This window comes from Aegilops tauschii, chromosome 7, assembly GCF_002575655.3.
Source record: "Aegilops tauschii subsp. strangulata cultivar AL8/78 chromosome 7, Aet v6.0, whole genome shotgun sequence".
Classification (NCBI taxonomy): Eukaryota; Viridiplantae; Streptophyta; class Magnoliopsida; order Poales; family Poaceae; genus Aegilops; species Aegilops tauschii.
In genome coordinates, this window is record NC_053041.3 from 167,489,772 (window position 1) to 167,503,019 (window position 13,248).

General features: G+C 40.8%; 1 protein-coding gene across 1 annotated transcript; it reads left to right on the forward strand.

The window, feature by feature from the left end:
- Positions 1–1,709: 1,709 nt before the first annotated feature.
- On the forward strand, positions 1,710–9,654 carry LOC109735915 (dynamin-2A). Its single transcript, XM_020295115.4, has 22 exons — positions 1,710–2,164; positions 2,247–2,297; positions 2,406–2,526; positions 2,606–2,701; positions 3,141–3,202; positions 3,554–3,671; positions 3,757–4,099; positions 4,218–4,365; positions 4,469–4,570; positions 4,656–4,775; positions 5,259–5,342; positions 5,447–5,574; positions 6,035–6,119; positions 6,273–6,408; positions 6,949–7,025; positions 7,189–7,245; positions 7,469–7,607; positions 7,683–7,837; positions 7,936–8,049; positions 8,137–8,204; positions 8,660–8,832; positions 9,215–9,654. The coding sequence occupies exons 1-22, from the start codon at positions 2,024–2,026 to the stop codon at positions 9,406–9,408; spliced, it is 2,712 nt and encodes a 903-aa protein (XP_020150704.1). The 5' UTR covers positions 1,710–2,023; the 3' UTR covers positions 9,409–9,654.
- The last annotated feature ends 3,594 nt before the right edge of the window (positions 9,655–13,248 follow it).

Here is a 13,248-nt window from a genome sequence, read left to right on the forward strand (position 1 = left end):
ACGCTCCCCATAGCGGGAATATGTTGCACCAAACTTCTGACATGCTTGTTTCATATAGCCATACCCCAAACAATGCTCCTAAAGCTCCCCTTCTCTCCACCAAATTTCACCAAAGGATACCAAACATATCAAGACAAAGAAATGCGCCTAGCTCAACAAAATTAAGCCCCCCAAGGGCCAGCAAAGATCAAATGCAGACCAACAATAAATTATAAATAGGTCCCACAACTCTCTTCCTCTATACACCAAATTTCACTCAAAATAGGGCCAAAGATGCCAAGTCAGAGAAATAAGCCAAAGAAAAGGCTAAACATCAACTAATGTTGGCCAACAATAAATGGGTAAAGGTAGGTACCACAAAGAGAAGAGTGGCACGACAAGGCATGCGTTCACTTCTAATACATGTGACACCCCATAACTAAACAAGATAGTTCTTGTAGTATTTGTTTGGAAGTCCATGAAGCTTCTAAGAACCATTTCATTTTTAAAATTAAGAAAGTGCATGAGCTCGTGCACAAAATACCTGTCCCTCCCGAACCAGTGTTCCCACAAAATCACTAATTAATGTGTCCCCTGGCAAATATCACTTCCACCTTCTCTGGTGGAGCCACTTGTGGCAACCTTAGACTTTTCACTTTTTTCGTAGATTCGCTTGTTCAAAATGTTTATCTCTCGATTTGTGTGTTGAAATCACGAACCGTTTCCATCACTGGATTTCTTCGTCGGGATCTTCAAAACTAGACCGCATGTTAAAACGTGTCAATGATTCTTTTTCACAAAAATCTTGAAAACACAAGAATTGTAAAAACACAGAAACATAAACAAAAAAAAGAAAGAATCAAAACCAGAAAAAAGGCTGAAAAAAAAGAAACAACAAAAAAACCCAAAACCGGGAAACACATCTATGCTTTTCCCTTTTCAAGAAGCACTGACATGTAAGCAAATACGGTTATTTTGCCCTTTTCTTGGGAAGCACACCTTTCCTTTTCCTTTTCGAGAAGCGCAGTTTTAATTATCGCGGAAGCACGTAGAAACACACAAGTTGTGTTTCACGCAAGAAAAATAAATAAAATTCAATTTTTTTTGAGAAAACATAGGGAAAACCGAGCATAACCTAAAGCCCCCCCCAAACCGAAAGCGTGCAGAAAAGGAAAAAAATCATGCAACACGGGATGCGCCCAGCATGCGACACATGGTGGTCGCTGACCGCACCAAGTGTCGTGTTCTTAACCTACTAAAAGTGCCGCAGGGTTCCCCTAAGCGGTACTGATGAGGCGATTAAGGCCTCCTTTGGTTTATAGGATAAGAATATCACAAGAATTGGAAAACATAGGAAGTGAAAAGATATGTATCTCAATTTCCTACGAAAAAAGAGATGCCATTTGATGCATAGGATATGAATTTTTCCATAGAGTCTAGGCTAATGTCTTTTTCTTTGAAATGTGAAGGGTTGGTTCCTATCCTACATAGGAACATGAATCCATTCTTACAAACCATTTGTTTTTCCTATGAAAATCTTATCCTGTAGAATTCCTACACATTCCTACAAACCAAACCAAAAAGGTGGGCTAAGTTTTTTTTTTCGAGAATCCCAAAGGTGGGCTAAGTTGCTCCCGTGTTCCCATCCAAACCAAACTCGATAACCGGGCCGCGCGGCACAGCCCAATTCGAATCCTTCCCGTGTCCTCCTGACGGGACGACGAGGCCCAAGCCGTCATTACTTACCCCGAACCGGCCGAACCGCACGCACGTCCCGACTCCCGACCGCACTACTGACTCGACTCGAGTCGAACGCCTCCTTCGCAGCCAAGCAAGCAAACGACTACTCCCCCGTCCCCGTCCCTCTCTTCTCCTCCCCCCTATCTCTCTGCCTCGTCCACGTCTCGCCTCCCCCATATCGGAGGACCGGATTTCAAACCCGCGTCAGGCCGACGAGGGCCAGGTCTCCGCCGCCGCCGCCGCCGCGCCCCTCGATCCATCGGCAGCGCCCGATCCGCCTCCGCCGGGGCTGTAGAGACCCACCATGGAGGCCATGGAGGAGCTGTCGCAGCTCTCCGAGTCGATACGCCAGGCGGCCTCGCTCCTCGCCGACGACGACCCCTCCGACGACACCGCGCCCAGGCGCCCCTCCACCTTCCTCAACGCCGTCGTCCTCGGCAACGTCGTAAGTGCCGGGCGGCGCACCCCAGCGCCTCAGAACCGTCGCCTTGTGCCCCGATCTGATCCGTTCCGATCTGTTTGTGCAGGGTTCAGGCAAGTCGGCCGTGCTGAACAGCCTCATCGGCCATCCCGTGTTGGTGAGCCTTTAGTCCAGTAGCTTGGCTCCCCACTTCTTCCATACATCTCTCCCTCGGCGTTGTTTGTTAATCGGATTGGATTGGATTGGGTGGTGTTGTGTGGTGCAGCCGACGGGCGAGAACGGGGCGACAAGGGCGCCGATTGTGGTGGACCTGCAGAGGGAACCAGGACTCAGCACCAAGTCTATCGTGCTGCAGATCGATAGCAAGTCGCAGCAGGTGTCCGCAAGTCAGTAGGATCTCACAGCCTTGTTTCGCAGGATCACCTACTTCGGTTCGACCTAGTGCTGAATTTTTTTCATGTGCAGGTGCTCTGCGGCATTCTCTGCAGGATAGGCTCAGCAAGAGTGTGTCTGGGAGGGGCCGCTCAGATGAGATTTTGCTCAAGCTGAGAACAAGCACAGGTTTGTCCATTAACTTAATAATAATTTCAGTGAACCTATACCTGCTTATCCTTCAATTAGCAATGAACATAGCAGTATAGAGTATAGACTGGTACAGAGGACATTGTCGACATTTTTAGTACATGAAGTGAGTGCTCCTTGTACTTCTAGTATGAAACAGCTAAGCACTTAAATCGGGCTATGATATTTATATTTCTTCTATTGTATGTGCTGTGGGAAATAGCAACAGAAAAATCTTGCGATGTGTGTAATTGCTAAAGCATGAGCTGTCCATTTTTTTCCACAATTAAGCGTTTTGATGTTTTATCTCTGGTAATTCCTCTGCATAGTTTCTGTACTAAATCTGTTATTATTATTTCTGTTTGCCCTTAGTATTTGCTGTGGTGCTTTGTTAAAATCATTCAGTCTCTCATTGTACATTTTCTTGTTATGTTTTCAGCCCCCCCGCTAAAACTGATTGATTTACCTGGGTTAGATCAGCGAGCTGTGGATGATTCAATGGTAAGCATTTAAATATGGACACTTTACTTGTCAATTAGTTCTGATATAATGTTAATGCTGAGATATTAGAATATTAGAGTAGCTTAGAGTAGCAAATCATGACCACTGCTCAATCTCAACATAAACATCTTGTACCATATATGTGATTTATATACCTTATTACAATGTTAGCTTCACACAAATTTTGTCGTGTGGAAACCATTTTTAGGCAGTTATGTCTCCTTATATTTTTCTGGAGCCTTTTGAACTATTCTTACTTGCCTACTTTGACAGCATGTCAAAAATAGTTCTTTAATTTCGTCATACTAGTTTACTTTCTGCTACTCCATACTGACTACCTTTTCAATTTAGATCAATGATTATGCTGGGCACAATGATGCAATACTGCTAGTTGTCATACCTGCGGTACAAGCAGCTGAAGTTGCATCATCGCGAGCTATTAGGCTGGCGAAGGATATTGATCCAGATGGTTTGTCTTTTGAACTGGAAAAAATATCGTCAATAATAACACCACACTTTGTTCTTTGGTAAATCATGTTTTCCACTCGCTGTAGGTTCGAGAACTATCGGTATCTTAAGCAAGATTGATCAAGCAGATGGAGACGCGAAAACTATAGCTTGTGTTCAGGCCCTTCTCTTGAACAAGGGCCCAAAAAACCTTCCTGACATTGAGTGGGTCGCTCTGGTAGGACAATCTGTAGCAATTGCATCGGCACAATCTGGATCAGTTGGTTCTGAAAACTCGCTGGAAACAGCATGGCAAGCTGAAGCTGAGACCCTCAAGTCCATCTTAACTGGAGCTCCCCATAGTAAGCTAGGTAGAGTTTCTCTGGTTAGCACCATTGCTAAGCAGATACGTAAAAGGATGAAAGTGCGTCTTCCTAACCTATTGACTGGGTAAGAATCTTGCCTCATGCTTTAATGGTACACCTATTAGTTTGATATATGCATAGAGTTACAAAGTCCGCCCCTTTCCGCATTGATGCCAATTCAGTAATATGCGTTACTGTTTCAGCCTTCAGGGTAAATCTCAGATGGTGCAAGCTGAGCTGGCAAGGCTTGGAGAATCTATGGTACAAAGTCCTGAAGGAACCCGAGCAGTTGCGTTGGAGCTGTGCCGGGAATTTGAAGATAAGTTCCTTGCTCATATTACATCTGGCGAGGTTAGTGGCTAACTTCAAAAGTAGACTTCTTCTATATTTGAATTATGCCCCCCAAAATTGAATAATTGATTACAAGATTAGTGTACTTTTTTCCATATGAAAGGGGTCTGGGTGGAAAATTGTTGCAAGTTTTGAAGGCAAGTTTCCAGACAGAATTAAACAGCTACCATTGGACAGACATTTTGATCTCAACAATGTCAAAAGGGTAGGGCCTACTTTCACTTATAAGATACACTCTGGTAGCAATTTTCTGCCTTTTATAAAAAAGTTTTATTCTCTTGATTTTCTAGATTGTCCTGGAAGCCGACGGTTATCAACCATATTTGATATCTCCAGAGAAAGGGTTGAGGTCATTAATAAAAATAGTACTAGACATGGCAAAGGAGCCATCACGACTATGTGTTGACGAGGTATGCAATCCCTGGGCAACGGAAGTAAAACTTATTTAGACTTTCTCCTTTTCCCTTGAGGCTAATGTTCAATTTAAGAAAAGCATTAGACAAACCCTATTGTTTATTATGCTCTACGCCACATCCACTTTTACCCTCCCTGGGCAACATTAGACAAACATCCTCAATTTGAGTTATTAAAGGATATATTTGATTGGATATCAAGTTCTTTCATTTTTTTAGTTTTTTTTGCTGAGCTTACCTGATTTGAATTTACAGAATGATGTTGAATTTATGCATCCAAGGCTGCAAATATTGGAGTTTCATAATTCTAGTTCTTTTTTTTTGTATATTGGGTGGTATTAGCGTGACATTTCTTTCCTATTGTGTTGACCTAATATTTAAGCATCCATGTGCTTATGCAAGGTCGTAGAATCTTTTGACATATTTATCTTGTTTACTGACATGGCAAAACTATTTTTTACTGTTCATACACTATACTAGGTACACCGTGTATTGTTGGACATAGTCAATGCATCCGCTAATGCCACACCTGGGCTTGGAAGATATCCTCCATTCAAGCGTGAGGTATCACCTATATGTTTTAGAGAAGCACCTTTCTGCTTGCTTGTTGATAGATTCCATCTTTGACCATTCTGAGTGTACACTCTATTTTGTCCTTTTTTTTCTAGGTCGTTGCAATAGCATCGAATGCATTGGATAGCTTTAAAAGTGACGCCAAAAAGATGGTAGTTGCTCTTGTTGACATGGAGCGTGCCTTTGTTCCTGCTCAACATTTCATCCGTCTAGTACAAAGAAGGTTGGTTATTGATGTTTCTAGCCCCCTCCGTTTTCCGTCCTTCAGTTTTGTGTAATTTGTTATTTGGTCTCTAGCATTTATTTGCTGTTTCAGCCTCATTGTTCTGTACTGTAAGTTTATGAATACCTAGCTGCAGATTTCCGATTTCAATTTTTGACTTCATTTCCACAATCTATCTTACGGTGAGTTGCTTCAGGAGGAAGTATTCGTCCTATTTTCAGATAGCTACCTCTTGTTACCTTTATAAGTGATCTCAGGAAACTGTATGCATCTTCTGTTTCAACCCTCTGTCATCCCTGACACCCCACTGTTTAGCATGTTTTTTCTTGTGCTACAAAATATGCGTTAATTGCTTTGCTTGCTAAAGAAATTGGCCAAGTATTTACTTTTGCCAAGCTACGCTGATTTCATGATAAATTGTTGAATGCCGACCGTTGCCCTTTTTTTGTTTGATTGGCAGAATGGAGAGGCAGCGCCGTGAGGACGAGATGAAAAACCGACCTTCCAAGAAAGGACAAGAGTCTGAACAATCCGTGACAAACAGGGTAAGGCTTGTGCTTATTTTCTTACGATGCACAGTTTCATGTCTCTGTTGGAAAATATAATATGACATTCATTATTCAAAAGTAATGCATTTTTATCTGTGGACATAGAGCACATATTGCCCTTGGTTAATATAAACTATCATTTGATTTTAGGCCTCCAGTCCCCAAACAAAATCTGAGCAAGCCGGTGGTAGCTCAAAACCAACGAAAGAAAAACCAAGTCCAGACAAAGACACAAAAGAGGGGCCAAATTTGCAGGTTGCTGGTCCTGCTGGTGAAATTACTGCAGGTAAAAAAGAAGGCAGTAAATCTGTCTGCTGAAGTCTGGTCATAAGGGAAATCCATTATTAAATGCTGCACTTGTGCAAAATGTCATTCGTTCCATGAAATGAATACGACAGCTTATATTTTTATGTTTCTTCATGCAACTGGGCACATCCTTGTTTCATGTAAAATGAAATTCATCTTTATACACCTAGTCAGCTTAGTCCATTTAGAATAACATGGACATTTTCGCAAGAATTCGAATCATAGAGCACTTTGAGGTTTGAACCACATGGGGGAGTCTTTTTTGCATGGTAATACATGTCTCATTTATATCATATAAGGATCATAGTACAAGTCTCCCGACCTGGCAAAACTGAAAAGATAGCAGAACGCTACGCTTGCACAAAGGAATACTGGCCAAAAAGTAAAATTGCATGTAAGACCAATGCCACATGGGGGGAGTCTAACATGTCCTTGATGCACGGTAATAATGTACTGATGTACATGCTGATTATGCAACAATTTAGTATTGTGTATGAACACATCCCCCCCTTTTCTTCAGGTTACCTTTTGAAGAAAAGCGCAAAAACTAATGGGTGGAGCAGGAGGTGGTTCGTCCTAAATGAGAAGAGTGGAAAGGTTGGTCAGTCTTCCGTACTTGTTGATTGGTTGTGTTTTGATACATTTGAACTCAAAAGGATTTTTTTTCAGATTGTTAATTGTTTTCATAATTTCATGGCACATGCTGTTGATTATTTTACTTGTTTGTATGCCTGGTTGGGCTCACCATCTGTTTTATCAGCTTGGATACACAAAGAAGCAAGAGGAGAGGCATTTTCGTGGTGTCATCACTCTCGAGGTGTGCATAAGTTTTGCATTTGCTACATGTATTATTTTTCTACTCGGTAATGATGTTGCATGATTTCTCAGTTTCGTGTTAGTGTTTTAATAGTTCAGTAGTTTATTGTCTTCCCTTAATTCCACCGGGAAGAGCATGTCCAAAGAAACATTGCATGTGTAACTCTTAAGATTTATATATGAACTTGAACTGATTCAGCAACTTTGTGTGGTGTACTGTGTAGGAATGCAACCTCGAGGAAGTAGATGAGGAAGAACCTTCTAAAAGCTTAAAGGATTCGAAAAAGGCTAATGGACCTGAAAAAGGCCCAAGCCTTGTGTTCAAGATAACTAACAGGGTCGCCTATAAGACAGTCCTTAAAGGTTAACACACCTGAACATTATAGCATCATGTTTACTTCATTTTTCATTTTATAAACTGGTTTTCTTGTTTTGCAGCTCATAGCGCTGTTGTATTGAAGGCTGAGAGCACTGCTGACAAGGTTGAGTGGGTAAATAAGATAAAAGCTGTAATTCAAAGCAAAGGTGGTTCTTTCAAGGCTGCAAATACTGAGGGTGGACCGCTGAAGCAAAGCCAGACAGATAGCTCCACAGTAAGTTCTAGCTTATGCACAGTTGATTTTCTTTTGACGTGTTGACATAGAATCTTCTCTTGTTTGCTATTGACATCTGATCCCTGTTACATTGAAAGGATGCAATGATACGGAGACCAGCTGATCCTGAAGAAGAACTTAGATGGATGTCTCAAGAAGTTCGCGGTTATGTTGAGGCTGTTTTAAATAGTCTAGCAGCAAATGTCCCGAAGGTTTGTGTTCTATATAGCTTTATTTAGTTCACTTGACCTAATGATCTGGGGTGAGTCTTCATCAAAGTTTGTTTGTTTGCTTATCAGGCTATTGTGCTCTGCCAAGTGGAGAAAGCAAAGGAGGATATGTTGAACCAGTTATACAGCTCGATAAGGTGAATGCTCTGTCCAGAAATATACAGTTTTAATTTCTTCTGGAGATTAGCATACTCTATGTGCCTGTCTTTAAACTTCTATTATTTCATGTTTGAGTATAGTTCTATTCGATTGAAAAAGGTGAATACAAGCTGCTTTGGAATGCATGCTAACTCTTATACAGCACCTAATTCTATATGCTAGCCATCATATGGGAAAGGAAATCCGGATAGCTTTTATCTCTTCTTTGGTACTAGTATGAAAAGGATGATTTATGACTAAGGAACCTGTCAGTAGAGGGCTACAGGCATCCAATTATTGATTCTTGGAATTTTTTTTTGTGAAACAGTTTGATGATGCATTATTCCATATTTATCATAGTCTGCTTGCATGATAGATGGAGATCCAATGTTTAATTTTTCTTTAATTTCACGTATCTCTGCATTTCATCCCTTCACATGTTTCTCATTGCCAGCGGGCAAAGCAATGCAAAAATTGAAGAACTTCTCCAAGAAGACCACAATGCTAAACGTAGAAGGGAAAAGTACCAAAAGCAATCATCTCTGCTGTCAAAGCTCACACGTCAACTTAGTATCCATGACAATCGAGCTGCTGCTTCTTCTTACTCAAATGACAGTCCTGAAGCTGGTAAGCAGATTTTCCCCCTTTTGTCTGAATAATATTACCAAGTTGGCTTTTACTTGGATGTTTGCCTACCTCATTCAGGAAATGTGGGGTGTAGTTTGACCACAAATAATCCGGTAATGCGTCTGCTATGATCAATAGCATTGGATTTGTAATGAGAAACACGTGCATTGGATTGTATTGAGAAACACGTGTAATCTTTACTGTCAAACTTCAAACTTGAACTGTTAAATCATGTCCCACATTTTCAAGAGGAGGCAGTACTAATTTTCTTTGACTGGTCTGTAAGATTTAGGGTCTATGTTAGGCAGTTTAGGTTGAGGAGGTTCCAGCTGATATGCATATTGTTGTATTTATAACAACTTGAAATGGAAATCTTTTACAGAGAGCCCCCGGACACCTGGCCGCCCTGGTGAGGACTGGAGGTCAGCCTTCGATTCTGCAGCAAATGGCCCTGCCCCGAACATCGAATCAAGATCGAGAAGCGCTGACGGTCGCAGACGCTCTGAAAATGGGGATCCCAACTCGAGCAGCCGACGCACACCAAACCGGATGCCGCCAGCGCCACCGAGATACTAATCATGCTGATTGGTATCCATGATTTATTATTATGTATTCTTGCTAGGCACACGCCCTGTTTCTGATAATTGGGTGGTGAGATTGGTGGAGCGGGTTTGAGATTGGACAATTAGAGTGAGCGCCTTGGTCGAGAGGGTCTCATCGACGGTGTGTATGCATGCGCAGGCGACCCTGAGTTGTTTATAGAAATATATAGTTGAATCAATTCTCTCTATTGGTTCATGATATATCTTGCATTTTGACGCCTGATGCTGTACCTTTCTGTAGAAGTGTTTTTTTGGGTCTTCCACGCGTCACCCTGCTGGTGTACGTCATTTCTTACAAATTGGCATAATATTTGTAACGATTTTAATCAGCTTATTTTTATAGTTCAGCCCTGTAAATGCAGATGACTCTAGCAGGTAAAAAGGTTACACATCAAGGAAAGAACGTAAATTTAGCATGCGGCAATTGAAGCAAGCAATCAGTCAGATTGCTACATTGATATAGAAACTCACATGGATTCAGAGTCAGAGGCGTGCTTCTGCTTCTAAGGACAGGAGTGCAGCTGTTTTTCTGTTTCTTATCGAGAACGAGGTGTGCTACTGCGGCTAAGCAATTCGGGCCTCGTGGGACTGTGTACACATGGGTGTATCCAAACGTATTTTAGTTCTATGTACATCAGTTTTTATCCATTTCCGCGATAAGTAATTCGGGATGGAGGGAGTAGTTTGGAGAAATTTTGACTACACTTTGTAAAAATGTAAAAAGTGTCGTCGCATTCAGGAGGTAAAAAGTGTCACCGCACTCTATCTTTGAACAACAGCTGGTTCAAGAGAACAATGAAGGGCCAGTTCTTTTTATGGCTTCTAGAATAAGCTGCAAAAAGCTGCCCCCTATTCAGCTTATTCTAGAAGCCCAACCAAATTTATTTTTTGAGAAACCTAGTAGTTAAGACTTGACTAGTAGGCTTCTAAAAATAAAATTTTGGTTGGGCTTCTAGAATAAGCTGGGTAGGGGGTAGCTTATTCTGGAAGCTCAAAAAAGCTAGCAAAAGAACTGGCCCGAAATCACTAGTTAAGGGTACCCTTGTGGCCTTGCGGAGGTCACACAATGTCATGTCTCGAGGGGGTTTCCTGCTGCGGTCAGCGCTCGACACGTGGTGCAAGGAGAGGCGACTGAGTCGGTTTTTTTGGTTTTTGTTTTTTCCCTTTTCACTTTAGTCCTTAAACCTTTTATGTTTCTTTTTTTTTTGCGGGTGAACCTTTTATGTTTTCTCGTGAAAGAATGTTCAATGTATATTAAAAGATATATTCAGTGTGTATTTGAAAAATATTCACTTTATATTAGAAAAATGTTTATAGTGCAAAAAATGATAATAAAATAGAAGAAAAGCAAACCTAGAAAAAGAGAAAAATGAAAAATAGAAAAGGAAAAAACCCAAACAAAATCCATGGAAGAAAACTAAAAAAACAAAGCAGTGCCAGCAAATGGAACAGAGTGACCACTGTGAACCCTGAAACTGGGCAGGCCCACATCGCTCCGATGCAGGCGTCACACCAACTAGTTGATGCATGTTCGCGACGGTTACTGTTCTAGTGCACTGGCCCTATGTGGCCTTAGCACAACGACGCACCTTCGGCTCGCTTCAGTTCTTGTAGTCATCGCTAGGTGATCTATGAATCTGAATGTAATTTTTATTATTTATGATGTTCGTTGTACTGTCATTTGGAGATAAATAGATCAGAAGTTTTCGAAAAAAAAAAGAATAGACAAGAAGTTTTCTCGAAAAAAACTAGGGTTTGCCATGCAACGATGGTCACACATTCGAATGTAGATGTCACTCACCAGCGACTTTTCCTCCTATTTGACGATCCAATAGTCGACTTAATGCACACCTGTCGTTGCGCCGGGCTCATCCCATTTAGCTCACTTTCTTTTCCATCCTGCACCACACTGGAAAATTCCCTTCAAGTTTTTCCCACCAATTGTCTTTTCTTTTTGGAGTGAGTGGTACTAGTTCTTCTTTTATCGAAGCGATTTTCTTTTGGTTTTTTCTGTTATGATTTCATTGGTTTTCTACGAACTTATTTTTTAATTATTTTTTGTTTTGTTTTCTGTTTTTTTTTTCCTTTAACAATATTCTAATTTATGGAAATCTTGTAAAATTTGATAACATTTTGAAAATTCATAAATATTTTCCCAACATGCGATTATCATTTAAAATTATGAATTATTTTTTAAAAAAACTTGATAACATTTTATCATTTGTAAATATTTTTCCGCCAATGATGATATTTGAAAAAAAACATGATATACACTTTCAACACAGTAAACATTTTTCCAATACATTTCTATATTTTTTATTTTTTTAATATATTAAGGGGGGGGGGGGGGGGGGGGTGCCTGCCCCCACTGCATCACCATATATTTGTTCAATGGTTGTTTATGATTGACTATATGTATGTTATAATCATCATCAGTTTCATTTAATCATAAATACATTGTACATGCATTCGCAAAAAAAATACATTGTACATTAAGACCTTATTTGATAATTAAAATTATTTTTCAGCCTGGACACCTCCGAAAGTCACATGCGTCGTCTGCAACCCTCTCAACGCACAGTTGTTCCGCCTCCTGGTCCGGGACAAGGATGTCACCGAGATGAGTACGATGTTCGGCCTGCTCACCCAGTCCCAAGGCCTTCACGACTCGCCTGATAGATACATCATCGCCCAACTCAGCTGCAGAGCAATTGACAAATGCAGAGTCGTGGGTCGGTTCCTATCGGAAACAGGGAAGTGTGATGAGCGGCCGCTGTTCGCTCCGCCCCTGACCCTGTCTTGGTGGGCCCTTAACGTTTCTTGTTGGAGCACCCTTGCTTTTTTTATTTGATATTTTCAATTCATATCTCATTCTTTCTCTTGTTCACGAACCTACATTTCTCTTATACTGTCATTGCAATCCATTACTTGTGCAAACAAGGAAGTTTTCGTGATGTTTCCATATCACCAAGTTGAGCTGTACAGTACTTATACCAGAATACTATTGTTCTTAATTCCAACTTATTTGATTCAGATCATGTTTAACTACATATGGCCTTCAGAATATGATGGTATGTAAGTTTCTTGATCGTATACTCAAATCTGGCTGATTTAAATCATAGAATAGTTTTTTTCTTCAACCATGCTACAATTTTAGGCGAACAAATTATGATGATTGGATATGTCCCTTAATGAGCAACAGTTACTCCCTCCGTTCCAATGAATAAGCGCATGCATCCCAAAATCCAACTTGGACCGTAAATTGTAATAAAAAAGTGTTCATGTAGTTTAAATGTTACTCCTTCTGTTCCATAATATAAGAGCGTTTTTGACACTAGAGTAGTTCAGTACATTTTGATGTTACTAAAAACAGGCGTTCCTTTTCTTCAAAAAATGTTCATGTTCCATGGAAAACAAAAAAAAATCGAATTTTGTTGTTGTTGCTTAAATCAGAAGAGGAATGAACACTGATAACACAAAAACAAGATAGTGGAACACATTCGAACTGAACCAGCCCATGAGCATGTTCCATGTTTGTTTGGCCAGCAATTTGACGCACTGAGCGTTGAATAGGGCCTCTTGGTGTCAACACCATACCGAGGACGGAGTGGGGTTCCCGGCCTCGGCACCCGCCCGCGAGCTAAGAGCATCTCTAGTTCTCTGCCTCTTTTCCTAAAACTTAGTTCTATAAATCACATTTTTAAACTTGAATCTCTAAAATTTGATAGTTTAAAGTTCCTGTACATAGTTGTTCCGTTAAACTTAATACCCTATACTTTTTTATATTTATTTCTGTCCTATGCATACATGGTTT

Excerpts from the sequence above, each read along its gene's own strand:
- LOC109735915 (XM_020295115.4), top strand. The coding sequence starts at position 2,024 with ATGGAGGCCATGGAGGAGCTGTCGCAGCTCTCCGAGTCGATACGCCAG. Across the intron at positions 2,527-2,605 it reads GTCGCAGCAGGTGTCCGCAA|GTGCTCTGCGGCATTCTCTG; the intron begins GTCAGTAGGATC and ends TTTCATGTGCAG. Across the intron at positions 7,026-7,188 it reads TAAATGAGAAGAGTGGAAAG|CTTGGATACACAAAGAAGCA; the intron begins GTTGGTCAGTCT and ends CTGTTTTATCAG.